The 25182-nt window shown below is 51.3% G+C and overlaps 9 protein-coding genes across 9 annotated transcripts; 3 read left to right on the top strand and 6 right to left on the bottom strand.

Moving 5' to 3' along the window:
• Positions 1 to 312: 312 nt before the first annotated feature.
• Positions 313 to 3602, bottom strand: EDD37DRAFT_134133 (protein phosphatase). Its single transcript, XM_062809470.1, has 4 exons — positions 3445 to 3602; positions 2961 to 3380; positions 2827 to 2913; positions 313 to 2772 (listed from the first exon to the last, which is right to left on the bottom strand). Exons 2-4 carry the CDS (start codon positions 3209 to 3211, stop codon positions 552 to 554), a joined length of 2559 nt encoding a protein of 852 aa, XP_062666699.1. The 5' UTR covers positions 3212 to 3380; positions 3445 to 3602; the 3' UTR covers positions 313 to 551.
• Positions 3603 to 3630: 28 nt separating this feature from the next.
• On the bottom strand, positions 3631 to 5653 carry EDD37DRAFT_639052 (vacuolar protease A). The gene is made up of 4 exons (XM_062817134.1): positions 5348 to 5653; positions 5136 to 5292; positions 4214 to 5084; positions 3631 to 4163 (listed from the first exon to the last, which is right to left on the bottom strand). The coding sequence occupies exons 1-4, from the start codon at positions 5444 to 5446 to the stop codon at positions 4094 to 4096; spliced, it is 1197 nt and encodes a 398-aa protein (XP_062666698.1). The 5' UTR covers positions 5447 to 5653; the 3' UTR covers positions 3631 to 4093.
• A 53-nt stretch (positions 5654 to 5706) lies between these two features.
• On the bottom strand, positions 5707 to 7193 carry EDD37DRAFT_639050 (uncharacterized protein). Its single transcript, XM_062817133.1, has one exon. The coding sequence runs from the start codon at positions 7063 to 7065 to the stop codon at positions 5905 to 5907; it is 1161 nt and encodes a 386-aa protein (XP_062666697.1). The 5' UTR covers positions 7066 to 7193; the 3' UTR covers positions 5707 to 5904.
• A 272-nt stretch (positions 7194 to 7465) lies between these two features.
• Positions 7466 to 8536, top strand: EDD37DRAFT_653123 (proteasome subunit alpha type-6; the record flags this gene model as incomplete). The annotated part of the gene is made up of 5 exons (XM_062818521.1): positions 7466 to 7472; positions 7537 to 7599; positions 7731 to 7825; positions 7885 to 8097; positions 8150 to 8536. 5 exons carry the CDS (start codon positions 7466 to 7468, stop codon positions 8534 to 8536), a joined length of 765 nt encoding a protein of 254 aa, XP_062666696.1.
• A 1393-nt stretch (positions 8537 to 9929) lies between these two features.
• EDD37DRAFT_133648 (uncharacterized protein) lies at positions 9930 to 11265 on the top strand. The gene is made up of 4 exons (XM_062809465.1): positions 9930 to 10315; positions 10400 to 10658; positions 10709 to 10874; positions 11038 to 11265. The coding sequence occupies exons 1-4, from the start codon at positions 10303 to 10305 to the stop codon at positions 11164 to 11166; spliced, it is 567 nt and encodes a 188-aa protein (XP_062666695.1). The 5' UTR covers positions 9930 to 10302; the 3' UTR covers positions 11167 to 11265.
• Positions 11266 to 13772: 2507 nt separating this feature from the next.
• On the bottom strand, positions 13773 to 15437 carry EDD37DRAFT_133559 (arsenite-transporting ATPase). The gene is made up of 4 exons (XM_062809464.1): positions 15227 to 15437; positions 14734 to 15159; positions 14079 to 14668; positions 13773 to 14030 (listed from the first exon to the last, which is right to left on the bottom strand). The coding sequence occupies exons 2-4, from the start codon at positions 15124 to 15126 to the stop codon at positions 13988 to 13990; spliced, it is 1026 nt and encodes a 341-aa protein (XP_062666694.1). The 5' UTR covers positions 15127 to 15159; positions 15227 to 15437; the 3' UTR covers positions 13773 to 13987.
• Positions 15438 to 15453: 16 nt separating this feature from the next.
• On the bottom strand, positions 15454 to 17496 carry EDD37DRAFT_639038 (putative 3-ketosteroid-delta-1-dehydrogenase). Its single transcript, XM_062817132.1, has one exon. The coding sequence runs from the start codon at positions 17333 to 17335 to the stop codon at positions 15641 to 15643; it is 1695 nt and encodes a 564-aa protein (XP_062666693.1). The 5' UTR covers positions 17336 to 17496; the 3' UTR covers positions 15454 to 15640.
• Positions 17497 to 18312: 816 nt separating this feature from the next.
• EDD37DRAFT_133556 (Spc98 family-domain-containing protein) lies at positions 18313 to 21410 on the bottom strand. The gene has a single exon (XM_062809463.1). It carries the CDS (start codon positions 21255 to 21257, stop codon positions 18438 to 18440), a length of 2820 nt encoding a protein of 939 aa, XP_062666692.1. The 5' UTR covers positions 21258 to 21410; the 3' UTR covers positions 18313 to 18437.
• An 865-nt stretch (positions 21411 to 22275) lies between these two features.
• On the top strand, positions 22276 to 24034 carry EDD37DRAFT_653118 (putative cytochrome P450; the record flags this gene model as incomplete). Its single annotated transcript, XM_062818520.1, has 2 exons — positions 22276 to 22581; positions 22631 to 24034. The coding sequence occupies 2 exons, from the start codon at positions 22276 to 22278 to the stop codon at positions 24032 to 24034; spliced, it is 1710 nt and encodes a 569-aa protein (XP_062666691.1).
• Between the last annotated feature and the right edge of the window lie 1148 nt (positions 24035 to 25182).

Here is a 25182-nt window from a genome sequence, read left to right as displayed (position 1 = left end):
CACAATTCTCGGGGTTGTTATACTCATGCCTGATACGGTGACCGTAATCACTAAAGTGGTTCATACTAGGCATACCTACTAGGGTGCCGTAGTCTATCAAGTACCGCTGGGCGTATAGCAAGCGCACCTAGGAGGAGATCCACCTAAAGCTAACAAGTGAGCAAGAATCAATTCGCCCAAGGTCGAAGAAGTCAGTATCAATGAGGAGAGTTGCTAGCTTCGGAACGCGCCTCTGGGGTCATAGTCCAATCTGATTCCCGCATGTCTCTTGTAACATAGTGTATTTCTTGAAGAACGTCGCCGTCCGAGAACTCAAGCCCATTGTGCAGAAGCTCATAATATGCGCGCTGTGAGTCCGCAATTGCATGTGCCATGCCATGATATCCAGAATACATGACCACGCCTGCCAATGCATTTCACGCCCCAAATCCTCAGCCAGACGCCTCGCTATGCGAAATCAATCACCGCCAAATGCTAACCACATTCAACTGAGATCAGGCCCAAAGAGCTTCTCATAACCAAAAGGGGCATGATCAAGCTCAGTTATCATTTTAAGCTTTGAGCTCATCCTCAGCATCGGCCTCTTCGAGTTCGCGCTCCAGTTCCCTGGCTAGTTCGTCATCCGAGTCCTCTACTTCTGCTTCCTCCAGTTCCTGTGCTTCCTCGACTTCTCGCTGTTCTTCCCGGATCTGCTCTTCTGTGTCGTTGACATTCGGAGTGTTCGTTTCCGTACCCGGCTCGCTATTGACATTAGCAACAGTCTTGAGGGCACTTCCAGTGCCGTTCCTCTTCGCTACTGGGGGCCGCTCCGCGTCACTGCCCGATTGGTCGCCGTCTTCGCCCTCATCTCGTCTCCTCTTGTTAACGCGACGTTCCCGGACACTAAGTGCTGATGACACCGAGTCGTTGTCACTCTCACTGTCGACGTCGCTACCCATGAATTCCTTCAACTCGGCATCGATATCCGCCCATTCGTCTTGATTGATGGTGATCGGACTGCCATCATCGAGGAATTCTTCCGATTCTTCAGTTGCTGCATTCGCGTCATTGTTGACGTCTAATCTCAATTTCTTCTTTGCTGGCTGATCGTCCTCTGTATCGAAACCTGTGGACTCGCCTTCGGAAGACTCGAGGAGGAAGTCGTTCGCAGCGTCATTAGGCTTGTCGACTTGTTCTCCCGCCTCACTGGACGGGTCTAGTCTCTGATCCCCAGCACCTTCCAGCAAGTAGGGCCTCTCGTCCAGTTTGCGCCACTGCTGCATTGACTCTATCAGCCAAGCAGTTCCAACCACTTTGATGCCACGTTTTACTGCTTGCTTGACCTTGGCCGTACCAGGTCGGGCGGCGATAACATGCGTCACCTCGCGCGACACTCTGTCAGTGATCTTTGCTCCAAAACTCTTCGCCCAAGTGCTGATGTCCGCATTCTGTATGTCAGTACCCAGAGGTAAGACACCACTGAACACAACGGTAACACCAAACAAGACTTTCGATTTCATGGCCGGCATTACTGTCTTGATGTCGGGCACAAACAGCAAGTCCACGGGCGTACTGTCGTCATGCTCGGCGTTTGGTAGAGGTGCTTTTCGCTTCCCGGTAAGGGCTGCAACCCGACCACCTTTCCCTCCCAGTCGTTTGCGATCATATTCAGTGAAAAATGCTGCATGCACCGTGGTCAAAGTAGACTCGAGATGTATGAGCTCTTCGTCGTCGTTCTTCAAAATGCTGTGGCGCGCTTTTCCTTTTGGTGTGCCTGATCCACTCGTCTCTGAGGAGTCAGAGGAATCACCCGAGTCGGATTCAGTAGACTGAGGAGCGGCGGGATCGCCATTGGCCACTGCCTCAGCTTCATCTTTCTCGTCCTGCTGTAGTTGCATCTTGAGGAGAGGTTTCTCTTCCAATTGGGAGGTAATGAGTTCCTCCTGGCCCTTGTTCTGCAGCTCCCGTACAGTTGGATCATCTCCACCACTCATTGCCATGAGCTGCTCTAGGGCTGAGGTACCATTTGTCGAAGCTTCATCCTCCGCAGTCCCGTTTGATTCCTTGTCGCCGTTTTCCTTGCTCTTCGTACCGTTCTCTGTTGCTTTCTCGGGCTCTGGTTTGGGTGTGCCTTGTATTTCTTCCTTCTTGGGCAAGAAGCTGGAGTTGATATCACCGATGCCCACGAAGAAGTCAAATGGGGTGACCCGAATGAGGTTGGCGTTCCACTTCCAGACGTCGCCTCGGTCGTCAATAATAACCACCATCTTTGTATCGACCGGGAAGAGTCTCTCAAGATTCTTGGCAACCATACTTCCACTTTCGTCTCGACTCAAGATTCTGTCGCCGAAATACTTTCGATCCGGGTCGACGATGTTGGCGATCTGCTGGGCGTACTGGCGCGTACCCATAGTGTAGATATGCAATTCGTACAGCTGTGAGATGTGGTCGAGGAACTCGGCGAGTCCGGGTCGCAGTTTGATATAGTAGTAGCATCCCCGCATACCAGGCCCGTCATCGAGGAGTTGAAACGAGCGTACGTCTTTGACAGCATCATAGTTAGGATTATCTTTGTCCTTCATCCATTCAGCTATCGTGGGATCGACAGCAGCATGTATGATTGTCTGATCAAGGTCCACCACTAATGACAGCTTGCGAGAGGATAGTAGGCGACGTTTGGCTTCTTCGTCTATTTTGCTTGCTTCTTCCCTGCTGATGGTCAAATGTGGAGTATCATGCGCCATGCGAATAGGTGCGCGATCTATATCGGAGGTCTCGCTGTCTGCTTGGACACTGTATCGACCGGTTAATGAAAGGTTGTATACTAGTTGTACTAGATGGACTCACGTTGTCATGTCCTTCCCACAATTGGTACACATGCCGAGGAATTGTACAGTATGCGGACATTCCTCCTCGATCTCACATATATCAACTCTGCGCTGGTCAGATACCGTTCTGCAACAGATTTGCGACAGACTTACGGCTGTGTCAAGACATCGCCCTCCCATACCCTCCACCCCTTGATTGTACCTTCAAGGGTGCTCGGGAAATGGGTGACGAATTTCTTTTCTACTTCTTTCTCTTCGTCGTCATAGCGGCTACCTTCGGTCACTTTCGTGGTATACGAGTACAGGAAGAGGCCATCATTGCGAGCGATGAACTCGCCTACGCGTTTCTCGACCTTGGTGATTGTGAGAGGGTAATGGAGGCTCTTAGGTAGTCGTAACAGCATTCCGGAGGCGGTCGGCTTTTGCACGACATTGACTGAAGCATGTAGATGAAATGGCGAGTCAAGGATCGAGCGCAATGCTGGGTACCGATGTTGTTGGTTGTTGAAGGTACGTGAACCGAGGATGCAGGTAGAGCAATGGCACGGACAGGTGATCGCTTTTATAGTAAAGCTAGTAGCGGTAATTAGAGACGGTGAATAGTGTAGGCCTTGAGTTGAGTGATGGTGCTCCTGACTTAGTGAAGGCGCCGAATCGTGAATTGGGTGCTCGCTGAAGCAGTGAATTGATTGCTGTAGACAAAAATGCGGGCGCAATAGCAAACCCGCAGTTGGAGGTGCAGCTGGAATTTGGAGCTCGGGAATAAGTTTAGGTAGAGAACAGCTCTAGCACCGCAAGCCACTTGCTGGTTATTCCCAGCGGCAGTTGGCTTGGTCTTTATGCTTAGATTCGATCTTGGCAAAGGGTCTTCGCTGAGTTTATTAGTGAAGGGCTCCTTTGTCTCCAACAGCTGTCACTCCATGCGGGCAAATGATGGGTGGTCACGAGACAAGCAGCCAGATGTGAAGCATTCCACAATGATACTTTGACTCATCATTGAAGAACCGAGGGAACAATGACAGAGATAGACAGCTGCCACACGGATGTTCTATAAGTGCCGCCATGGTAGTCAGAGGCCACAGAGAGTGGTTACTTCATTCTTCTGAGAAACCACTCACTACCTTTACGTACCTAGGTTACACCAGTTGTTACAGAGTATTAGAGACTGAAGCAGGTAAACTCCGTGAATTCCTGCCCAGGGGTAAGGGCACAACTTCCAATTGCAAAGGGTAATTCGATTCCAACGATGCTTCACACCCTCCCTCCCTTCCTTTGAGGCTCCGCGCTTACTTGGCTTTGCCCAAAGCAACGGCGTCGCTTCCAAGGTCATACACACTGTACCACTTGCGCAAGAAGCTATGAATTGTTAGCAAGTATAACCAGCAGGGGTCTAGAATGAAGCTCACCTGTCACCAAGAATGGCAAGAGGACCTGTAGGAGCCGGGAAATCCATGCCCATGAAACTGCTAATGCAGGATCCCTGGACCTCGAGGATATAGTCGTGGGCAGTGATGGAGAAGTTGTAACCGCTGAGAGTGAAGCTGACGTCTGGAAGAGAGTCACGCTTGTCGCATTCGACAGTGTATTGACCGTTGAATCCCTTCTTGGCACCAATCTCCTTGTTGAGAAGCTCAGCAAGAGTAGATGGGAGGGCGATCAACGAAGTGCCAGTGTCGAGAATGACACCAGTGTTGTCGAGATCGGCTGTCTCCTTGCCAAAGGTGATGGAGTCGAGGTTGACCTCCCAGTAGGCCTTGCGGCGGAGTGGAATTTTGATCAACTTGCCAGTGTAGTGGTCGCTGTCAATACCACCAAAGGTAGCCTCAGACTCGCTACCATCGTCGGTGCTGCCCAGGTAGAAGGCAAAGACAGGCTCATCAATCAGCTTTTGCTCAACCATGTTGTAAAATGGTGGAGGGATGTGGTTGACGGAAATGGTGTCATAACCGAGACCCAAGATTCCATCAAATCGACCAAAAGCAAAAGCCAAGCCAGGCTCGCTGGTGGCTTCGCCAAAGAGTTGGTTTTTAATCTTGAGGTCTCCAATTTGCAAAGTGTCTTGGGAAATGTAGCCTGCAACCTCGCCAGAGCCGTAGCGGATACCGAACTCGGATCCATTCTTCTTGTATGTAGATGATGAGGAGGCATCGTACTTTTGGTGAAGGTAGCAAGCGATGGAACCGCAAGCAGAGCCGGGGACCCAAAGGTTGGAGCTGCCAGTGTCAAGGACGACCTTGAACTCCTGGGGTGGCGTGCCCAAGGCGATGGTGCTGAAGTCTGCTTTTGGTCAGATTACTGTCATGGCAACACTTCCCTGGTCACACTTACATTGTGCGTTCAAGAAGTTCTCGACTGGAACTTCGTGAGGGCCACTGCCAGCATCGATGGATGTGTGGCTGAAGATGTCCTCGGCAGGACCTCCTAATGGCTTCTGGGTATACTTGTGTCGGAGGGCTTGCATGTGGTCACCAATGTTGGCAGCGCTCTATCGTTGACGTTAGAACACATACCGATCAAGTATGTCTAGATCGATGACTTACGAGTTGCTCCTCTAGAGGCACCTTTTGAAGCTTCATGCGGTGCATGCCAGCATTGGCGGCACCGAGCAGCGCAGCTGCGATAACGATGCTGTTCTTCATATTTGCTGCCAGCAGACAGTACAAGGGGAGAAAGGGTCAAGGGAAAGCTGCTTTGAACTGCAGCAAGGGACGGCTGATACGAGGAAAATGATGGAGAAGAAGAGAGATGGTCGATGGATGAATCGGGAATCAATAGATGGATGAGTGAGTCGGAGGATGGCTGGAGCGTTACAGTACGGGGAGTAGAGGGTCCCGTGATGACAGTGGGGGCAGATGACGAAGGTGATCGCAGGCTGCCGTTTTAGAGACGCAAACAGGCGGTTGCCACGGGAGGGTCCTTGGGAAATGAACTAGCGTCTACGGAGTAATGGGCCTGAGAGGCTGAGACACACTAGGAGTTTCAGTCAGGCCTCTTTGATCCGCGCTATTTGATTATCTAATACACTCATCATCAATATTACCACAATAGTGCCACAATGTTCGTGGCTGGCATAGATTCACTCTCTGAGGCGAGTTTACTAGGTACTATCTGAGTCTGAGTCTGAGGTCGAATCGGTGCTGGAGTCGTCAGTTCCGCTACTCGACGTAGCCTCCTCAGCCTTTGATGTCTTTGCTTCCTCGACATCGCTCTCGACATCAGTGTCACTGTCACTGTCACTTTCGCTGCTCGAACTCGAACTGGAGCTCGAATATTCCACGGCCGTAGTCCGACTCTTCCTGTTCGTTTTTTTCTTTGGCGTCGCATCTGCCTCTCTGGCACCGTTGAGACCCTCATCTCCGCTCGTATGCAGGGCTTCTGGGTCCAGACCCAGGCTCCGTACCAAGAGTCGTGGGCGTGATTGTTGCCTGATCCAAGAAAGGTATTCTTCATTGTCTTTCTGGTTTTCAGATGGCGGTTCGGTAGCATCTGGGTCGATTTCGAGGTCTCTCTTTAGTAGAGGCAGGAAATTCCCATCTCCAAGGTAGTGTTTACCATCTTTTGAGCCGTTCTTCGTGTCGTCTTTGGCGTCCTTCTTCAGCAGCTCTACACATTGCGTCTTCAGTCTGTCCCTTGCTCCGGAACCTTTCAGTCCATGTATGTACTTTGCAAGGGCGAGGTTGTATGTTCCTGGGATGTCGTGCTCTGAAAACATATGTTTCAGTAGCCAAGTCTCCTTGTTCTTGTTGAATTTCCAGCTCGCATGTGCTCTGTGAAACTGATCGAGATACTCCAGGGCAGGGTTCGTCTTTGCAAGTCCGGCGTGGTGAAGTTTTGAACCAGATTTTCCTTTCTTCTTCGCCTTCTTTGGCTTAGAAGAAATAGGGTCTTTACTGGGGTCATCGTTCTGGGCACTGGGAATGGCGGATGACTCGGGTTGAGGTTCTGCATCAGCTGCAAATGACACCCGCTTCTTCACTTTCTTCGCTTTGCCATTTTTCGCTGTTGCATGCGTGTCGGTTGAGACTTGATGCTCCGAGTCGGCTAGCAGATGCTTTTCGGTTCCTGAGGTGACCTTTCTTTTCTTCTTTGGAGGGCCATCTGAGTTTGGCAGCTCCTTTGCAGGGGCTGTAGTCTCTAAGCCTTGGTTGGTAGATGCAAGTCCATTCGGTCTTGACTCGCCAACAGATTCGGGCTTTTCATTCGCATATTTGAGTTTCAATCCGAGTCTCTTCCAAGCGGGAACCACCGGTTGCTGCATCGTAGGTCTCTTAGACTTGCGCTCGTGAACCCCCAGATGAGCGGATCTATGACACAACTCAGGTCATATGGCGAACGACTCTGATCATGAATGTAACAATATATTTTTCCATGGTAGCTGAGTTTTCGAGATTCTGACCAATGAACCCATTCACCGCCACATGTGGCTGCATGTGGCTGTGTTATTTCTGGGGTCAAGCGGTCAGTGCCTTGCCGCAGGCTATCGCGCTTGCGTGTTGGATCTTGCTAAAGGATTATACGAACACCACCATTTACGTACTTCTTCAGCATAACTTCTTCGGTTGATTCTTCTTCAAGTCAAGCCTCATCAATTGATCGACATCCAGCTGCAAAACACAGCACAATTAGGTCCGAGATACCTCGGTTGAAGGAGATTCAAGATGTCTGGTTCGTCCTTTTGTCCCAATCCTAGCTGGTCGGGAACCCCGAGCTGACCAGTTCGTATCATCAGGTAGCGCAGGTTATGATCGACACATTACTATCTTTTCAGATCAGGGTCGATTATATCAAGTCGGTACGTTCCACGAGCTCCTCAGTCGTGCTAGTTGTCTTCTGTTCATATGAAAGACGGCGCCCAATCCGCCCGCCAACCGCGATTGCACGCGAAACGAGATCATCATCCACAATGCTAACTTCTACCAACAGAATATGCCTTCAAAGCCATCACCGCGGCCAACATCACGTCAGTAGGAGTAAGGGGGAAGGAGTGCGCCGTTGTACTATCACAAAAGAAAGTCCCAGTATGGACCACACACATTTACCCAGACTTCAAGCACAATGCTTACGATTGCTACCTTAGGACAAGCTGATCGACCCTTCCTCTGTCTCTCATATCTTCAAACTATCGCCCTCGGTCGGATGCGTCATGACTGGCTCAATAGCGGATGCTCGAGCTTCAGCCGACAGAGCAAGAGGAGAAGCTGCTGAGTTCAGATACAAGAATGGATATGAAATGCCCTGTGATGTCCTGGCCAAACGACTGGCGAACATCAACCAGGTTTACACGCAGCGAGTATGCTACAGACCTAAAGACAGGTGGAACGTTGAGGCTAACGATGGCGCAGGCATACATGCGACCCCTAGGAATTGCCATTACCTTGATATCCGTCGACGATGAGTTCGGCCCTCAACTCTACAAATGTGATCCGGCTGGCTACTTCGTCGGCTACAAGGCCACAGCGTCCGGCCCGAAGCAACAAGAGGCACTCAATCATTTGGAAAAGAAGTTGAAAAACAAGGATTACGCTCCTGGGAGCTGGGAGGAGGTGGTTGAGTTAGGCATCAGCACCCTCAGCACTGTCTTGAGTGTTGATTTCAAGAAAGGCGAATTGGAGATCGGGATCGTTGGTGGACCCAAGGCTGATGGAAGTGAAGGCACCGAACGAGAATTTAGGACGCTTAGCGAAGACGAGATTGAGGAACGACTTCAAGCCATCGCTGAACGCGACTGAACACAGGTTGTTGCAAACTCAATTCCAGTCAAGAAGTCCTTTCGGCACCGGTGATCTGGGATCATCACCACGCTGGACAGGGGTGGTTGTGCTTCAGCTCCAGAGACATGGAGACGTGTTTCTGGAGAGCTTTAGGGTTCCGATTGGGATGATCACGTTCAGCACTTAAGCCACGCTGATGCAGAATGATGCGAGCGGGAGTCATGGCGGACGTCACTGTCGGAACCGTGTTTCAAGACTTGTGACTCGGGTCATGAGAATGATGCTCAAGGTTTACAGCCGCAAAAGCCATGACCTATGGGTTCTCACTCCGGAAACTTGGGACGACGCAGGGGTTCAGTCGGAGCATACTCTTGTGGCTTTCTTTTGTGGCTTACGAGGCTGGAGTCATGAGCGACGAATGGAAGATATGCTGCAGCCTGGGCTGGATGTCTGCAAGGTACTGTCTAAGCAGCCAAAACTCAAGCCACCGATCGATCTTTGAATGTCCTCTCAAGTATTCTGCACTGTATCTCGCAGAAGCGAAGAAAGTCAGATGATAAAAATTCAAAATAGGATGCGTTGACCAGTAATGGAACAGTCATGTTTTTTCAGCTGTAGCGCCCGTTGACACGTTAGTAGTGTGGTTTGATGCGATTCCTTCAGCTGGCAGAGGTGAATTGGGTATGGAGTAGTTTTTGATCAAGATGGGATTAGCCTCTGGCAGCCGCGATGGAAAAATCGGCCATAGCGCCCTTTGTCTCTGTCCCAAGACCGTATCAGTGCAAGAAGTGGCTTTTGAACCATTCCTCTTCCACCATCGTCCATCTTCCTCCCCTGTCAATCACACTTGTCCAACGCTTTCCCAATTCGTGGGTTCCCACAAGTTTGGCATCTCTGCCATGCATGCCGCACATGGTGATGTCGTCTCAGATTGCCCATCATCTCATCAGTCTTTCCGCTAACGCTAGCCGTTACCCTGAACCCGATACCAAAGGACTTCGTGACAGCCCAATTCCCGGTGCCCACTGTCCACGTTGACACTCCAACTGGATGGTGGCTTGAAAGGCTTCTGCTGATCGACTCCAGCGCTCTCTAGCAGAGCCTCGAATGATGGGTTGATCCACCACTGAAGCTGCACTATGCTCGCGGACTCAGAGTTGACAAGATGACCCAATGGTCATTGCGTATCACTCCAAGCCCTGCTGGAGTCCGATCACAGCCGTGTCTAGTCTGGTGATGCTAACTTTGACCGTTTTCTGCTTCACGATGCTCCGCGACGCTCCCCTTGCTTAGTGTAGCAGGACTTGTCTCCAGCTTCACTTCTGCTCATGTCTCATTTCCATCAATCGTTCTCACACAGCTGGACATCCTTCTCCTTATTCCTCCTGTCGCTACGGCCCGGCCCCATCTCTTCAGAGGTACTCCTATGCATATGAATGGTCAAGAGGAACGAGAGCTAGGAAATTAAAGCCCTCATAACGGTCCCCATCAGTCATTGCCGTTTAACGCTTTGTCCATCTACGTTTCTCACCTCCCTTGGTACACTGATGAAGCGCGATTGTTCTTAAGCATGCTTTCATCACCGTCTCGAAAGTCTTCCTACCATCAGGACCCTCACAAACATCAACCTGACCCCAAGGCTGAGGCCAAGGTACGAGACTACATCAACTCTCTGGCAGTCAAGGAGACCATCGAAGCAACAAAGTCCTGGACTTGCGTCAATCATTGAACCACCTCTCCCATCTCGAGGACAGCATCAAGACAACAGAGGCCTCCCGCTTGCAATGGCCGATGGACGTACGTTGCCTGGCTGTAATCTCTCGCCCAGATTTGTGCGAGGATACAATGCTGGAACCGAGCCACTGACCGTCGGCAATGCAGGGAATGAGGCTCGCGCTATGCGAATACTTGAAATCATGAACGATTTTCGGACGTTACAAATTCACATCAACTCGCTTATTACACGGAGAGAGGCAAGCCCTCCCGATCAGCATTCATACTACCTCGATGGCTATGTGGTACTGCGGCAGTGCGCTGCAGAGTCGCAAGCTATCTTAGCGACACATTACAACCCCGGTAATTTGGGACTCCAAAGTGGCCAAGTTGACGAAACGGAAGTCACCAAGGCGACGTTGCAAAGGTGAGATTTATTCAGCTCACAAAACGCATGATTATTGACCAAACCGTCAGAATTATTCTGGATGCGGCTACGCGCAGGCTCCAGGCGCACAAAATATATTTACGGGCGGCAGCTGCCATACGATGGGTTCAGATGCGAGCCCAGCTACTCAGAGGAGAGCGATCGAGTCAAAGAAACGCCAATGGTTTGCGTGCAATTGACCACAGACTTCGTTCGGTATGTATTTTTGGACGTGAAGTTATCGATGTTGAAGTGTTGTCGATCAACACACTATTTCTCCACAGAAAGATTCCCTGCTTGCCATGTGTTTCCTATTCCCAGCAAGGCAGTGATCAGCATTACATGCAGAAACGACCAGAAAGCTAATCGAGACGCCCAGGAACTCGACGACATTACTGACGAACACGTCGTCAACGACCTTCGCAACGCTGATCGTCGCAAAGGTTACTGGCTCGACGAAGATCCAGTGCTGGATCGCATGCTCGCCTGGATACGAATGCAGCGGTGAACAATGCGACAAAAATGTTTCCGGCCTTTCGAGCTTAGCCTCTGGTACAGTGAGGTAGTCCCAAGCCAATGTCGATCAGTGGCTTACTGGCTATTTTTTCTCTCTCTCTCTCCATCGTGATAGGCAATCATGATCGAACTTGCAGTTTGTGAATTATTGCATCACCATTGGCATCACCAAATCTATCTTCGCTCGAACTCAAAACCCCGCGGGCGGGCAGAATCGAACAAAGGCACGGATGTCTACGACCAGAATTTCTTGACGTAAAACAAGATTATTATCAATACCCACCAGCTGGACTTTATAGAGTTCAGAGAGCGTTCTTTGGGCCTTGTGGTATTTGGCAACATGTATTATTGCGTTCCTTCCACAATGATTGCATGCCGCTATGAGAGACATGTCACGGGCATGAAGCGGAACAGAAATCCAGGCAGGACAGACAGAACACCCCTGATACAGTATATTTAATTGTTGGATGGGCAAGATGTACCGAGTGCCTCTTCTTGTCGACTTGATTAAAGCTTTGCCAAGTCTACGGCATTTTCCTTGGCTTTCTCCAACGCCCTCTCGGGAGTTGCGCAAAGTCCACCTGTGACAGCAGAACTGTATACTTGTTTGGGGCGCCCCGGTCTCATCTTCCTCTTTGATGAGCGGGACCTTTTCGGGGCGCCCGACTACAACCGCCGCTTAGGATTGAAGCGCTTTGCGTGTCACTTGACGAAGTTCTCTAACATGACTTGGCGCGCACCACTATTGGTCTCTCAACAATGCCCAGAAGGGGTTGGAAATCACAGCGGTTGGCTTTCCGTCCAGTCACTACTGATCGATCAGACAGTGGACGGGATCGGTGCGTCTCAGCTTGCACCCGCAGATAAAACCTACGTATGCTCATCCACAGGACGACTTGATTGTCTACGTCTTTGCGGCTATCCGGAACTACGAAACTTCGAAACTTCGAAATTTCGAGACTACAGTCAGGCAGTGCTCCAGCTGCCAACCAAGAAGGGAGAAAGGTCTCCTGGATACAATAATGCGTAGCCCTGAGCAGCTTGTGGACTGGATCACGCAACAGTTATCCGGGCCTCACGACGAATCAGTGCAGATGTTGTCGATCGATTAGGTAAGTACAGTACCCTCGACATCTCATCATTCGATGCAGCGCCCGGCCTGTTGCATGTCTACATGCATAGGCAGAGAAAGACCGAATACTCTGCAACAGCCCAAACGGTATTGGCAGACAACACTAAGTTGGTTCGCTAATTCACAATCGAGCACAAGTGTATGTTACTGATAATGGACTAGATCGCGACTCGCTCGGTAGGTAGAACGCATCTAAATCGCATCGAAGATACAGATACAACTTAGCCTTGGTACCTAGGAGGTAGCGTACTGCACCAACCCCAGCTCGCTTAGGGCCTCGTGGGTGCAGAGCCATAGGGCTGTCTGACCCCATCAGTGATCACGGCGATCGCCGACTAGTACGTCCAGCACCTCCTCTGTCAAACTGTCAACTAGGGTCTGTGGGATGAGTATTGCTCTGTAGCGTGTTGTCTACCATTGACCGGCTAGACGAAATCGGTATACGGAATATTTGTCCAAGCGACACGCGTAAGGAGGGCGAGGGTATGACTAAGTCTCTCGATCTGGCTGAAGCCAGTCAATTTTGGGCTATCTTGGCCATTGTCACTTGTTCACCATTACTGGTCAGTGTTCGGTGTTTCAACGTCCAAGCTGGCTCGATAGGCAGGCAGCAGTGAAGATGCATGCAAGCGATCCAAGCCACGCAGACGTCGCAAAACCCAAATTCCACGCCCATGTGCAAGCCATGCAAAGCCACAAGCCATGTAAAGCCAAACTCATGCGATGGTGCAGGCGTCCCTGGAAGGTAAGGGAATACGAGCAAAAGTACGAACGCCGAACGGGAGTCCCCTACAGGCTACGACTACCAGTGTCATGCAAAGGCCAAACGATGAGCAGTGACGCGTGGTTAGCAAGTGGCTTAACTTTCCAGCCTCACGTGGCACTTGCATCGCTACTACTGTCCATTGTATACAAAGGTTGTCCTGACACATTACTGTAGAGGCTGAGCATCGAGGATCACCCGATCAATGAATGAGGAACTCTAACTCAGCCTTGCCTAGGTAAGATCTCGTGCCTCGTGCATCGCGCCACACTGCAAGCAAGCACCGAATGCTGGGCAGATCGTACGAGAGGGGCAGGCAGGGGCAGTACGAGATACCAAGACGAGCACGAGGACAATAGCCTTCCATGGCGTTCAAGTGTGGCTGAACATGTACGTAAACGCGTATATGCGTGGCCGTTTTGATCAGAGAGAGATATGGAATGTTTTGCCGGATACCTCGCGTTCATCGAGCAATGAGGCTGACGCATGGCGCTGTGGTATGAAGAAGCTAATGTCTGCGAACGGGTTCGGTCACCGACGGCTGTACACGGGCAGTGTAGGCTGGGACGAGGCACGGTAGCGCTCGGGGGTTCGCCATACTGTGCGTGAAGCGTGCCTCATTCCCCTCTTGAAATGGTGCAGGACAGAGACAAGGCAATGAAAGACTTTCTGCACATCAGAATCGTGGGATCGTCACCGGTGCAACGATCTTGTAGTGCTGCGGTTGGATAACAAGAAGAAGACGCCGCTCAATTGTATGCTCATCTACCAATAATGTCGTACTTAGGTACACTTGTGTGCATCAAACCGGCTTCCGGTTCCACTTTTTCGCTTTCATCTCACATCACCACGCTGCGTGCTGGTCCAAACCATGGCCCTCATGACTGGTGCGCTCACAAAACGCTCTCAAACACAAACTCATGACGGCGGCTCGTAAGGGTGGATGAGCATTTCCGAGAAACTGTCACAATTGTTAGAGGCTACCACGCAGAAAGAAAGGATAACTTACCTCTTCAACTTGTCCACGCCACGAACCTCGTCGGTCAGAAGTGGCATTTTGACGACATTGAACTCGTCGTACAACTCCTCAATCTGGTCAAGATACTTCTTCTGCATCTTCCTCCTGGAATTACACTGCTTGCACTCATTCGACTTTTCCGGGAAAAGTAATTGATTGACCACAATGCAATGCGTGTCAATCTCGTAGCTTGCCAACTCCTGAATCATGCGCTCGGTCTCGTAAAGGGACAAGAACTCGGCGATGCAGACGCACACGAAAGTGGTCATGTCGGGGTTTTTGAATTGAGTGTTGACTTCGGCGATGGTTTCGCGGAGAGCCTCGAGTTTCTGGGTCAGCTCGTCGAGCGAGCCACCGCCTGGGAGACCTCCTCTTGCGCCGATGACCGTTTGTAACATCGGACCGAATTGTGTGGATAGTTGGGAGATTTTGGCCAGAGCCTTTTCGAGGACGGTGGGGAATTGCAGGAAGCGGAGGGTGTGGCCTGTGGGAGCGGTGTCGAAGATGATGACTTCGTACGAGAGGGACTTGACTTGTTTGAGGACTTCGGCGAAGGACATTGCTTCGTCGACACCGGGGATCTGGGGATACAATTAGCAGTGCTTCGATCGTGGAGGGTAGATGTGAATGTGAAGGGGTGTCATACGCTAAAGGCAAGATCCTGCATCATGTTGCCCATCCCGCCCATACCGGACATTGCGTCTTGAGCCTCGTCTCCTGCACCGGCAATGAGCTCGTTAATGCTGCCGTTGGGGTCGATTTCCATGGCACTGAGATTGGTGAAGCCGTCGATGAGTCTCGCGTCTTTGCCGAACTTCTGGCTGAATGCGTCGCTCAAGTTGTGTGCTGGGTCCGTAGAGATGAGCAGCACGGACTTCCTTTTTTGGGCCATTTGTATTGCTAGAGAGCAGGATGTTGTGGTCTTGCCTACTCCTCCTTTTCCTCCGACGAATATCCATCTTAGCGACTTTTGGTCGATGAGGTTTTGGAGGGTGGGGTCGAGGACGTCTTCGTCGCCGCTTATGACCGCGGTAGACATGTTGAGCGGGTCAAAGAAAGGTTGTCAACGTATGTCGAGGTCCTGTTGGATGGGTGAATGCGATGCAAGAGGCGTGTGGTTCCAACCACTCGGTCGCAATGTGGTGTTGGCGGTTTCTTCGCAGATTTAGCTTCAAGTGAACTTCTAGATGCGGTGACACTGTCGGACAGGAAATGTAATCTTGTCTATCGAGATGTTAACCCTGATGTTGGACTGGTCCAGATAGGTAGTCTCAGCGTTGAAATGTTCAGACGGTTGGTGAGTCCCACCTGTGTGTTCTGTTCGCTTCTAAACGTCGACGTCATTTCTATGCAAGAAATAAAGACGCCTATTCGTACTAGGTCGAAGGTCGTATCGCGCAGCCTCGTCCACCTCAGCCTTGTCATTCATGCCTACCACCAGTTGGCTCTCCTTAGGTAGCATCAGGGTCGGGCAGTATGTCCTTCTGTCATCGGAACAACTCTCACAGAGACGCCCAGTCATTCTATTCATGGATCACATTGGATCTATTATCCTACAACTTTGCAGCCGGCACAATGTCATTAATCAAGGCTCTCCCTGCTGTTCGTCCACTGAAGATACAGCCTCCCAGAAACGTCCCTTCAAGGGAACTGTATCCGTGTACACCACCGCCTCCGAAACCTGCAGCTTCGCCAGCGGCATACAGTCCAGGAAAAGGTTTGCCATCCGGACGCATGGCTTGTCCGTCCAGGTTGGTCTCCAACCCACCAAGACTCTTCCGGGTAAGCAAGTTCATTCGCACCGCGACCAGCGGACCAGCCGATGGATCAAGGATTTTGTGTGGTTTCGGTATACGTCTCGCATCAGGCCCATACTGGCGCGCATTGTTGATCAACATGATCTGCGCATCTTTGGTGTAAGCACGCTCGGCCTGGGTATCACGAGCCTCGATCTCCTTGCGGATCGATTCGTATTCGAGGCTGGGACCTTCCCTCTCGCTTCCCAACCAGTTCATCCCCTTGACCAGCGCGGCAAGATCGTTCTCCACGACAAAATCCTCCCCGTTCTTCAAGAAATCCTGCACCTCGTAGGTACCGTAGCGCGTAAAAGCCCTCTGCAGCAAGCGCAGATAACTCTTATTCGTAAGGTCGTAATTCTGCTCCGAGCCAGATAACGCAAACTCTTTACTCACAATCCTCCGATTCGTCACGTACCATGAATAATCGTAGCCGGTGGAACAGATATGTTTTAGTGTCGGTAACGTAGCGCACCCAGGGTACAAGAATGGTGGGAATCGTCTACCTGTAGCATCAAGCCACATCGACGACGGTCCAGGGATGACTCGGATCCCATGGTCCGGCCATATTGGATTCCAGTTCTGCAAGCCCTCAGTGTAATGCCACATGCGATCCATATTGACCACATTCGCCCCAGCATCCTTTGCAATATCGATCATGCGCCCATCGACATGTGCCGGGACACCAACAACAAACGACTTGGGTACGTTAGGCCCAAGCCTATCTTTCGGCCATGCATTCTTGACCTTCTCCACGTCGCCGCCAATACCGCCCGTGGCAATCAGCACAGCTTGTCCCCTCAGTTCAAATGAATCGACGGCCCTCCGCGACGTAGCCGCCCCTCTCACCGCATCAGTCGGCTCGAGGATTTCGCCACGAATCCCGACCGCCGCACCCTTCTCGTCCACGACAAGCTCATCGACTTTATGTCTGAACTTGAACGTCACCAGCCCTTTCTTCTCCGCAGCTAGCACAGGCTCTGCAAACACACGCACGATCTCCGGTCCAGTCCCCCAAGTGAGATGAAACCGGGGCACCGAGTTGCCAATATCGTGTGCAGACCCGCTCCCACGCTCAGCCCAGCCGACGACGATAAATTTCACTCCAAGGTTCTTGAGGTACTTCTCCATATCACCCGTGGCGAAGTCCACAAAGGCTTCAGCCCATTGTCGAGGCCAGTAATCTTCTTTCTCGCGATCGAACTTAGCCGTATTCATCCAGTCAGCCAGCGCGAGTTCGCGACTATCTTTGATTCCCTTGGATCTCTGGTCCGCGCTATTGACGCAGAAGATCCCGCCGAGCGACCAGAAGGCCTGACCGCCGAGACTGCCTTCGGGTTCCTGGTCGACTATCGTGACGGGGATGTTCTTGCGTGTGAGTTCATAGGCCGCCACCAGCCCCGAGAGCCCGGCCCCAATGATGATGACTGGTTGTCCCGAAAGGGTTGCCATATTCGGTTAGATACACGAATCTACCTGATGGGTGTTCACATTCTCATGGACGTGAAAAGGCGAAGGGTAAACATGGCCAAGATGCAAGGAGCTAACATACGAGCGTGATACTGGGTATCTACAGTAACATGTGGATGTGATCGCTGATGGACCCTTAAACTTGCATCATTTGGGTTGCATTCATGTCACCCGAGCGTTAGCCCCGGTGTAACGTTCGGCGGCGAAGATGCGCCTCAGGCGGAATGATCCGGTGAACAAATGCTTAAGCATACCTAGGTACATGCGACTTAGCGAAGGCAGAAGGGGTTTTGCAAAAGTACAGCTACACATTAACTCGCAGTGTACACAACAGCGCTAATCCCGATGAATTATGGCCAGCCTCTTGAGACAGCTCAAGGTGTCAAAGGTACAATGTCTCAAGGCCGTCGTCGACCGAGACTTCCTCTATTTCAGGACTGTCGAACGTCTTCTCCTATCATTTAGTCCTTCGTTCCAGGACTGCGACAATCACAGGCAGATTTTTCTATGGTGGCTTGCACCTACTCTTCGTTTGAGAGACTTCTTGGTCGCCACCGCTAGGAAGCTGGAAGTCTGCTTGCAGAGGGTGTCGCCCGAATGCGGTCGATGGACCTTGTCACCTGCTTGTGCTCGAACACCAGCTCGGTATTCGTTTCCATCGAGATTACAGCTCGCGTGGGTGGGACATCCAGAGCGACTACCTGGTGTCCAGCTCTTGCGGTCGTCCCATCGCCGGCCTGGGTCCAGGCTGAAGAACTTGGTCTGCTTCATGCTTCGCAACGAGCTGGGCATTTCCCTGACAGTCGGGCTGAGAGCGACTGATAAAATTGAATGACATGATGAGCAGATGTTGAAGATCCTGACAAGACAAGCTGCATTTACCATCGTAGCATACCGTCCGTTCGTCATAGACAGACTGGTGAAATCGCAGGACGTACGCGTCGTCCTGCCAGGTCCTGGTTGCCTTAGCTGAGGTCCCCTAAAGTGACTGTTGGTTTCTACGCGAGCTGCGTTCCAAGGGAATTCCGAATTGCCGAGTAGTCCATATCAATGGAAAGCTTCCCGCCAACGAAAGGAAATGTCTTCAGCCTTTCGCTGTAGAGCTGTTCATGTCCCTGTCTAGAGACGTGTTGGCTTCGGACGCTATGGTCGCTTCACGAGCCTTTCTTTCCAGCTCACGCTTCTCTCGAGCACGTCTTGCTTGCTGCCTCCGCACATTGACAGGTTGATACACTTCATTGAAGTTCATCACCACTCCCAAGAAGCGCAAATCAACATCTGGTTGGTGAGCCAAGTCGTACAGTAACATGCTGAGACGTGACCTAAACTCAGCTGACAAGTTCAACTGCCTCGATCGCAAAGAACCCAGATGGGTCTCATCATCACTCATGCTTAGGTTTGCAATCGGTGCCACGAGAGGAGAATCGTTATCCTCGGGCACAAGCTGTGTCCCCCTGGTCTTTCCTGGTGCGATGGAATTTGGGGTGCTTGCGCGAGAATCGCCCAGAGTATCCTTTTCTGTGATTCCCCATTTGCCCTGTGCGGTACGCTGCTCGATTTTCGCACTAAATTGTTGACGCCTGGTGTATTCGGCAACACTGTAGGAATAGAGCGAATCGATGACTTCGCGATAACTGAGCATGCACTTCAGAATGTGATGGACCTGTACCACAAGACTATCTTCTTGTTGACCCGTAACTGGGTGTCTTTGTTGACCGATGAGACCTTTCTTCGTGATGTTGTTGAGGTAGGTCGTATGAGCCTCTATCAGATCATCCAAAGTTGCCTCCGGCTTCCGAATCGCTTCGTCGAGCTGCTCCCAACTGGCTTCAATGACCTCGAATAGGAGATAATATTGCAATTGGTTGACAAAATGCACCATTTCAGCGACCACACATCTGGCACGTTTCCAATCATTACCCAACTTGTCACTCACCGCGGCAAGCACTCCTCGACCTCCTGTCATGCAGCGTTTGCAGGTCGTGTTGAGGGAGAATTCAACCCTCTTTATCCTCCATAGTAGGTTGAAAATTTTGAGATACTGCGTGTTGGCCCACTGAGTAATAACAACATCGCAAGGAGCGCTGATTTTGTATTCCAGAGTAAAACAGTCCCATCCAATTTCACCGGTTGAGAGCTCCAGCATTCGGGCGTCCAATCGTCGCAAAACTTCAGGGTCGTCGTACTGAGCGTTGGAATGTCGGATGGCATGTTCAAGCTGTGACGTTAGGTTGTGTCTATACATGGAGTTGACAGGACGATCGAGATGCTGCGCCAAGGACTCGATGAGAAGATCGAAGAAGTCTCCTTGAGCCAGCAACATGTACTTCTTTATGGCTGTCAGATGCGTGAAGAGCCCGAACTTCGTAGACATGAGGTGGGTTAACCGCGACATGGTTGTCTTGTATGCCACATCAATTGATGTTGACAGATTCGCTGTGTTGGCATAATCGAGGGATTTCGAGTTCGACTTCGAATATTGAATGACCCAATCTGAGTCTCCGCAGTTGTGTCGAATGAAGTTCAGTGACTTTCCAATCAGAAACACTTTCCTAGAGAACTCCGATGAAATGATGGACGGTACCATGACAGCGTCAAGTTTATATTTCTCTTCCCAAACCGAAGTAGCAACGTGCCGGTGGTCAATCGCTGGCGCAGCATTGGGGTCTGGCTCAGTAATGAAGAATTCATGATAAGGGTCGATGAGTTCTCCGTCATAAATCCAGTGCCTCAACATTTCGTAAAAAGGCCGTGCGACACTAGCAAGAAGTCTCTCTGCGAAAGAAGCGACGAACGGGTCGCCATTCGAGGTTGACAAGTTGTGAATAAGTGAGAGCATCTGACCACCACGCTTATGCTTAGAATCTTCCACAATGAGCATCATCAATCTGAGGCCCATGGTGGCATCTCTCGTCCAGATCACGCATCGTTTCAGCGTTACGCCTGTGACACGGACTGCTTTGGGATCCTGCGCTTTGTCGAGCGTCGCAAGTGCTTGCCTGATCTCTGTCTCCAGCGAGGCGACCAGACTGAGGTATGACCGTAACTCGTTATTGATGGCCGAGCGAAGACTTTGATCCATCAAGCCGCCTTCTTCGGCGCGGGTGTACTCTGCAAGCCCGCGATAGAGCAAGCATGGTTCAGCTAGCGCGTTCAGCAACGAGATGAGGGGGACCGGTAGAGTTGTGGGTAGTTTGAGCGATGTAGTTCCGGTGAACTCGACATGAGCAGAAGACACTCCTTGAAGGTTGAATGGGAGCTCTCGTAGCAGCTCATGTTCTGACGGCGACTTCACTTGCTCCTCTTTGGGCGCCATGTGGTCTTCATCGTTCTTGTGGGGTAAAGCCTCCTCTTCGACGGGTGCATCTTGTGGATGCTGAGACTCTTGTCGTCCTTTGAACGATAGAGCGCGACCCCTTGCGCGAGGTGCTTCCTCATAGCCATTACCATACTCTTCTTCTTCTTCAGGGGAGAAGGTGTTGTGCGTGCGATGGTCATCTTGCTTGGTCGCGTTCGCGAAGATATCGGAGTCCACCAATAGGTTGCGACTGCGCCCATCTGCATTTGTATTGTCGGACAATTTGTACAAGAGATACAAGATGGCCCATTTCTGATTCAAGACTGGGATTGCAAGCAGTCTAGAGTAGAGGTTGCTGAATCTGGCAGCCTTCTCTGGAGAAGCATTTTCTCGAAGCAACTTCCTCTTAATCAGGTCTTGAGCTTGATTCGTGTCGGGTGGAAGCCTGCCATCGGCGCTTAGGACAACGTCTTTCGCATTTTGGAGGGCGCGGTCAATGCGATACTCGAAGTCGGTGTCGTCTTGGTCGAGATCAGGTGCTGGAACGAGGCTCTCGAGAAGGGAGGTCAAGGTGCCCTCAATGCGAGTCAATCGGGGGTCAGCCATGAGCAGGGCTGCAAACAAGGAAGATCCACATGCATGACAGGGCGCCGAGTTATATCAAGGCCCAGCATGTATCATGCTCGGTGCTAGGTCCACGGGGGCCTTCAGTGGTGGTTGTATAGGCACTTTTGTCCCAGCCTTGGTGTGGTGAATTCGTGCGGCATGCATCTTAACGCGTGCGCTGCTGCGCGTTTGGGGTTTCTGGCTCCCCGCAAACACTGCTTACCTAAGGACAGCCTAATTACTAGGCTAAAAGGTTACCGTTAAGTCTGCCCGGCAGTACCGCTTTTAAGACGGTAAGACCATCTCGCTACCTAATACAACCCCTTCACAGGGTCTCACCTCAGCCCACCATGCCTGAGGCCCGACCTTGATCCTCCATCACAACACGACCCCTCTTTCTCGATGTTATCATGAGGCACCTGGTCGGATCCTTCGCATCCGTTGCCTGTTGCGTCGCTTCGATGCAAGTCGAACGTTCTGACACGACAATCACACGTTTCACTCGAACTTGGCCCTTTGCCTGAAACAAATCATATCGCTCACCCGTCCACAAACCGCTCTTACACCCTTGATGACAGGCAACCTCTCACGAGGCCAAGGACCCGAGACACGTCCATCGGCAAGTTCAAGCGAAAGCTGATGAACTATAGAACGAGTATCGGCAAGATAAGCCTAACGGTCGATCCTCTGAAAAGATGTCCGTTCCAGATCCGGTGCGACTGCATCCTACCGGAACGTATGATTCGACCTTGGATCTTCGCTTCCATTCATCTACAAGGATACAAGTCGTACGAACGCGAAGGAGTGACCGTTCCGATTGACCTAAAAGTACTTCTACTCTTTGTGGTAACATCGTTCCTCTGCACTCTGCCGTCTACAATGCCACTACAGCTTTCTCCCTCGTGATCGGTCGTTGTTTCTCAAATCCCTTCTGGCTCCATCTACTCAGCCATCGCTTTCTCAATGACTTTATGATTACGCGAAACTTCACAGAAGCCGCCTGGTGTTCCATCAATGCATGCAAGCAACAGTGTGTATCAGAATTGATAAAGCTTTGACAGCTCCGATAAGGGCAGCGCTGTGGCAGCCACCACCGCACACTTTGAAAGACTCAATCATGATTGAGTACCTCTTCACCCCATACATACTGGTTGGCGTCCTACTGGCCGCAGCGATCACAGTTTACAACAGGCTACGCCCGAATCCGGCCCTTCCAGACTTGCCATGGCTCAATACTCGTGAAGGGGAGCTGTTCACGAGGCTGCGCGCCGGGTTTCGTTCTACTTTGAACTACAAGCAGACTGTCCATCAGGCGTACGAGCAGGTAACATCACCAACTTTGGTGTCTTGGCCGTTGGAGCTGACTACTACAGTACTCTGCGAAGGACCAGTCTTGTATCATACCCGATATCAATGGTGCTGAGATTGTGTTGCCAATCTCCTCGGTTCAGTGGTTGATCAATCAACCAGACAGCATCCTCAGCTCGGAGGAGTCGCATAGGATATCTCTTCAGACCGACTACACATTTGTACATCCCTTTGTGGTCGCAAATCCTCTCCACCACGAGACCGTACGGAATGAATTGACGAGGCAGCTGAGCGTCGTCACCCCCGACATTGTAGACGAGCTGTCCGTGGCTCTCGATGAAATATGGGGCATCGACACGGTGAATTGGAGGGAAGTCTGCGTGTTTGATACAGCGATGGAGATGATAGCACGAATCAGCAATCGTGTCTTCGTTGGACTCCCTCTGTGTCGCGACGCAGCCCTCCTCGGCCATGGCAAAGGCTTTGCGACAGCCATGGCCGTTTCCGCAGCGGTTCTCAAACAGTCCCCGGCCATACTGCGTCCCCTGGTCGCTCCCATTGTCACCTTGTCGAATAAAAGGCATACCAAGGGCTATGCCCGGATTGTGAGACCCGAGATTGAGCGCCGTCAAAGACTGCTCAATGATATCAACGTTGACAAGGAAAAGGGGATCATCGAGACAGAGCCAAATGACTTTATGCAGTGGACCATTCGGCGAGCACGCGAGTCTGGAATCCCAGTCGAGAACGATGCGGATATCATTGCGGAACGAATTCTGGCAGTAAATTTCGCGGCCATTCACACCTCGACGTTCAGCGTCACCAATGCTGTCTTCGACTTACTTGCCTCAGACCCGTCTTTGAGATATGTGGACCAATTGCGGGATGAGGCTGCCTCTGTACTTGCCCAAAATGGCGGAAGTTGGACGAAACAAGGAGTCGCCAAAATGATCAAAATTGACTCCGCTCTCCGAGAATCCTCGCGTATCGGCTCATTCCTTGGTCTTGGGCTGACACGCATAGTTATGGGTCCAACGGGCGTTACAGCACCAAATGGCACATTTTGCCCATATAGGAGCACAATCTCAGTCCCGACTAATGGCCTCCACAATGACCCAATGCAATATCCTAATGCACTCAGCTATCAACCTCTTCGGTTCTCTCTGCAACGAAAGAACCAGAGCCGGGGCGACGGCTCTGATGATCAAAGCGCCATTGCAGAAGACTACATCAAGCAAGCCAACCTGAGTTTTGTTAGTACATCACCTACGTACCATGCATTTGGCCATGGCCGTCATGCTTGCCCCGGGCGCTTCTTTGCTGCAAACGAGTTGAAATTGCTTCTGGCACACATGTTGCTGAAGTACGAGTTTGAGATGTTGCCCTCACGACCGGAAAGCAAATGGTTGGGCACGGCGCTGGTTCCGCCAATGAAAGCGACCATCAAGATACGACGCAGGGTTGATTGAGGCACAACTACCTCAGGGGCAAGCTGCGTCCTCCGATGACGCGTATCGTTGAGAGTCTGGCCATCCTAGTACTCGTGATCATTACGAGTCTTGGGTACTAATTGTCTGGCATTTCAGTATGAGCTTGGTGCCAGAACCCCTGGGATGGCAATTGTCACAGTACAAGTGGCATTAATTTGACTTGGATGGGATCCTGGCCAGAACTGCAGTCAAGGGTGATGATATGAGACTTAAGTCAATCTTTCCTACATTCTTCCCACGACACTATCCTGTATTCCACCACGCTGCGTAATGCGTTTCACCACAATATGGGTTTTGACATGCCGCGTATGCTGTGGCTCGTGCCAAGAGGGACAGTTTTTCTGGCAGCCCGCCAGCAAACGTCAAGGCTCGATAATGGTTTGCGACGCCGCGTGAATTGGGCGACACACGTGGCATTTTGGGGGCCAAGCAAGCCACCAAATGCAGCCAAGTTGACGGTCTCTATTGACATCTTCTGATTCCCAGCCGTTCAGACGATGCGAATATACCTGAATTGCGGCATCGGCGGCCAGATCAGAGGGACGGTGTGTCTTCCAAGACTGGACTTACTAGTTTGAACCAGTCGTAAGCGACACCAAATTTGCTCGAAGTGCTTGGCCTGGGGCAGATAAGAACTGAAGCGGGTTCGTGAGGCTTGGCATTGCACTGAAAATTGACTTTGTGGCTTGAATCATGCTTAACAACCTTGAGTGGTTTAAGCATATCCGCAGTGCACAGGCAGGGTTCACCCTGGACATGGGCCAGCTGACAGGTTTGAAAAGTGTGGGAGCCAAGCATGGGACGCGCATGCGGGCGGTTCCGTTCACTGGAATGACACAGATTGCTTTGCTTGACCGGTCCTGCCTGAGAGCTGGGCTTTTGGAAGGATTGGGTGTCCCCTCAAATGCTCCAGCCAAGGAGAAGTCCTGTCCTTGCGGTCCAAGGGCCGAGACACGAGGTTACGCAACGCCTAGCCAACCGGCGTCTGCTAGATCCAGAAGACCACCAGTACCAAGAAATACCAAGCCCTTTGGCGTCGGACGCTTCGAGTCAAACAAGACCAGAGTTCCTTGGGGTCAGTTGAAGTGTATCAACTCAATCCACCTTTTGACATCAACTACGGATGG

This window comes from Exophiala viscosa (genome assembly GCF_022695815.1).
Source record: "Exophiala viscosa unplaced genomic scaffold EDD37scaffold_11, whole genome shotgun sequence".
NCBI lineage: Eukaryota > Fungi > Ascomycota > Eurotiomycetes > Chaetothyriales > Herpotrichiellaceae > Exophiala > Exophiala viscosa.
The sequence above is the reverse complement of the archived record's forward strand: the minus strand, read 5'-3'. Positions and strand labels throughout refer to the sequence as shown.

What these genes read in the sequence shown, in the direction of transcription:
- EDD37DRAFT_134133 (XM_062809470.1), bottom strand. Translation starts at nt 3,211, where the DNA reads ATGCTGTTACGACTACCTAAGAGCCTCCATTACCCTCTCACAATCACC. An exon ending in GGCGATGTCTTGACACAGCC is followed by an intron (nt 2,914 to 2,960) that starts GTAAGTCTGTCG and finishes TGACCAGCGCAG; the next exon opens with AGTTGATATATGTGAGATCG. An exon ending in TGTGGGAAGGACATGACAAC is followed by an intron (nt 2,773 to 2,826) that starts GTGAGTCCATCT and finishes CGGTCGATACAG; the next exon opens with TGTCCAAGCAGACAGCGAGA.
- EDD37DRAFT_639052 (XM_062817134.1), bottom strand. Translation starts at nt 5,446, where the DNA reads ATGAAGAACAGCATCGTTATCGCAGCTGCGCTGCTCGGTGCCGCCAAT. An exon ending in TGCCTCTAGAGGAGCAACTC is followed by an intron (nt 5,293 to 5,347) that starts GTAAGTCATCGA and finishes CGTCAACGATAG; the next exon opens with AGCGCTGCCAACATTGGTGA. An exon ending in GAACTTCTTGAACGCACAAT is followed by an intron (nt 5,085 to 5,135) that starts GTAAGTGTGACC and finishes GACCAAAAGCAG; the next exon opens with ACTTCAGCACCATCGCCTTG.
- EDD37DRAFT_639050 (XM_062817133.1), bottom strand. Translation starts at nt 7,065, where the DNA reads ATGCAGCAACCGGTGGTTCCCGCTTGGAAGAGACTCGGATTGAAACTC.
- EDD37DRAFT_133648 (XM_062809465.1), top strand. An exon ending in ACCAAGGCGACGTTGCAAAG is followed by an intron (nt 10,659 to 10,708) that starts GTGAGATTTATT and finishes CCAAACCGTCAG; the next exon opens with AATTATTCTGGATGCGGCTA. An exon ending in TTGACCACAGACTTCGTTCG is followed by an intron (nt 10,875 to 11,037) that starts GTATGTATTTTT and finishes CGAGACGCCCAG; the next exon opens with GAACTCGACGACATTACTGA.
- EDD37DRAFT_133559 (XM_062809464.1), bottom strand. Translation starts at nt 15,126, where the DNA reads ATGTCTACCGCGGTCATAAGCGGCGACGAAGACGTCCTCGACCCCACC. An exon ending in TGCAGGATCTTGCCTTTAGC is followed by an intron (nt 14,669 to 14,733) that starts GTATGACACCCC and finishes TTGTATCCCCAG; the next exon opens with ATCCCCGGTGTCGACGAAGC. An exon ending in GGCGTGGACAAGTTGAAGAG is followed by an intron (nt 14,031 to 14,078) that starts GTAAGTTATCCT and finishes CAATTGTGACAG; the next exon opens with TTTCTCGGAAATGCTCATCC.
- EDD37DRAFT_639038 (XM_062817132.1), bottom strand. Translation starts at nt 17,335, where the DNA reads ATGGCAACCCTTTCGGGACAACCAGTCATCATCATTGGGGCCGGGCTC.
- EDD37DRAFT_133556 (XM_062809463.1), bottom strand. Translation starts at nt 21,257, where the DNA reads ATGGCTGACCCCCGATTGACTCGCATTGAGGGCACCTTGACCTCCCTT.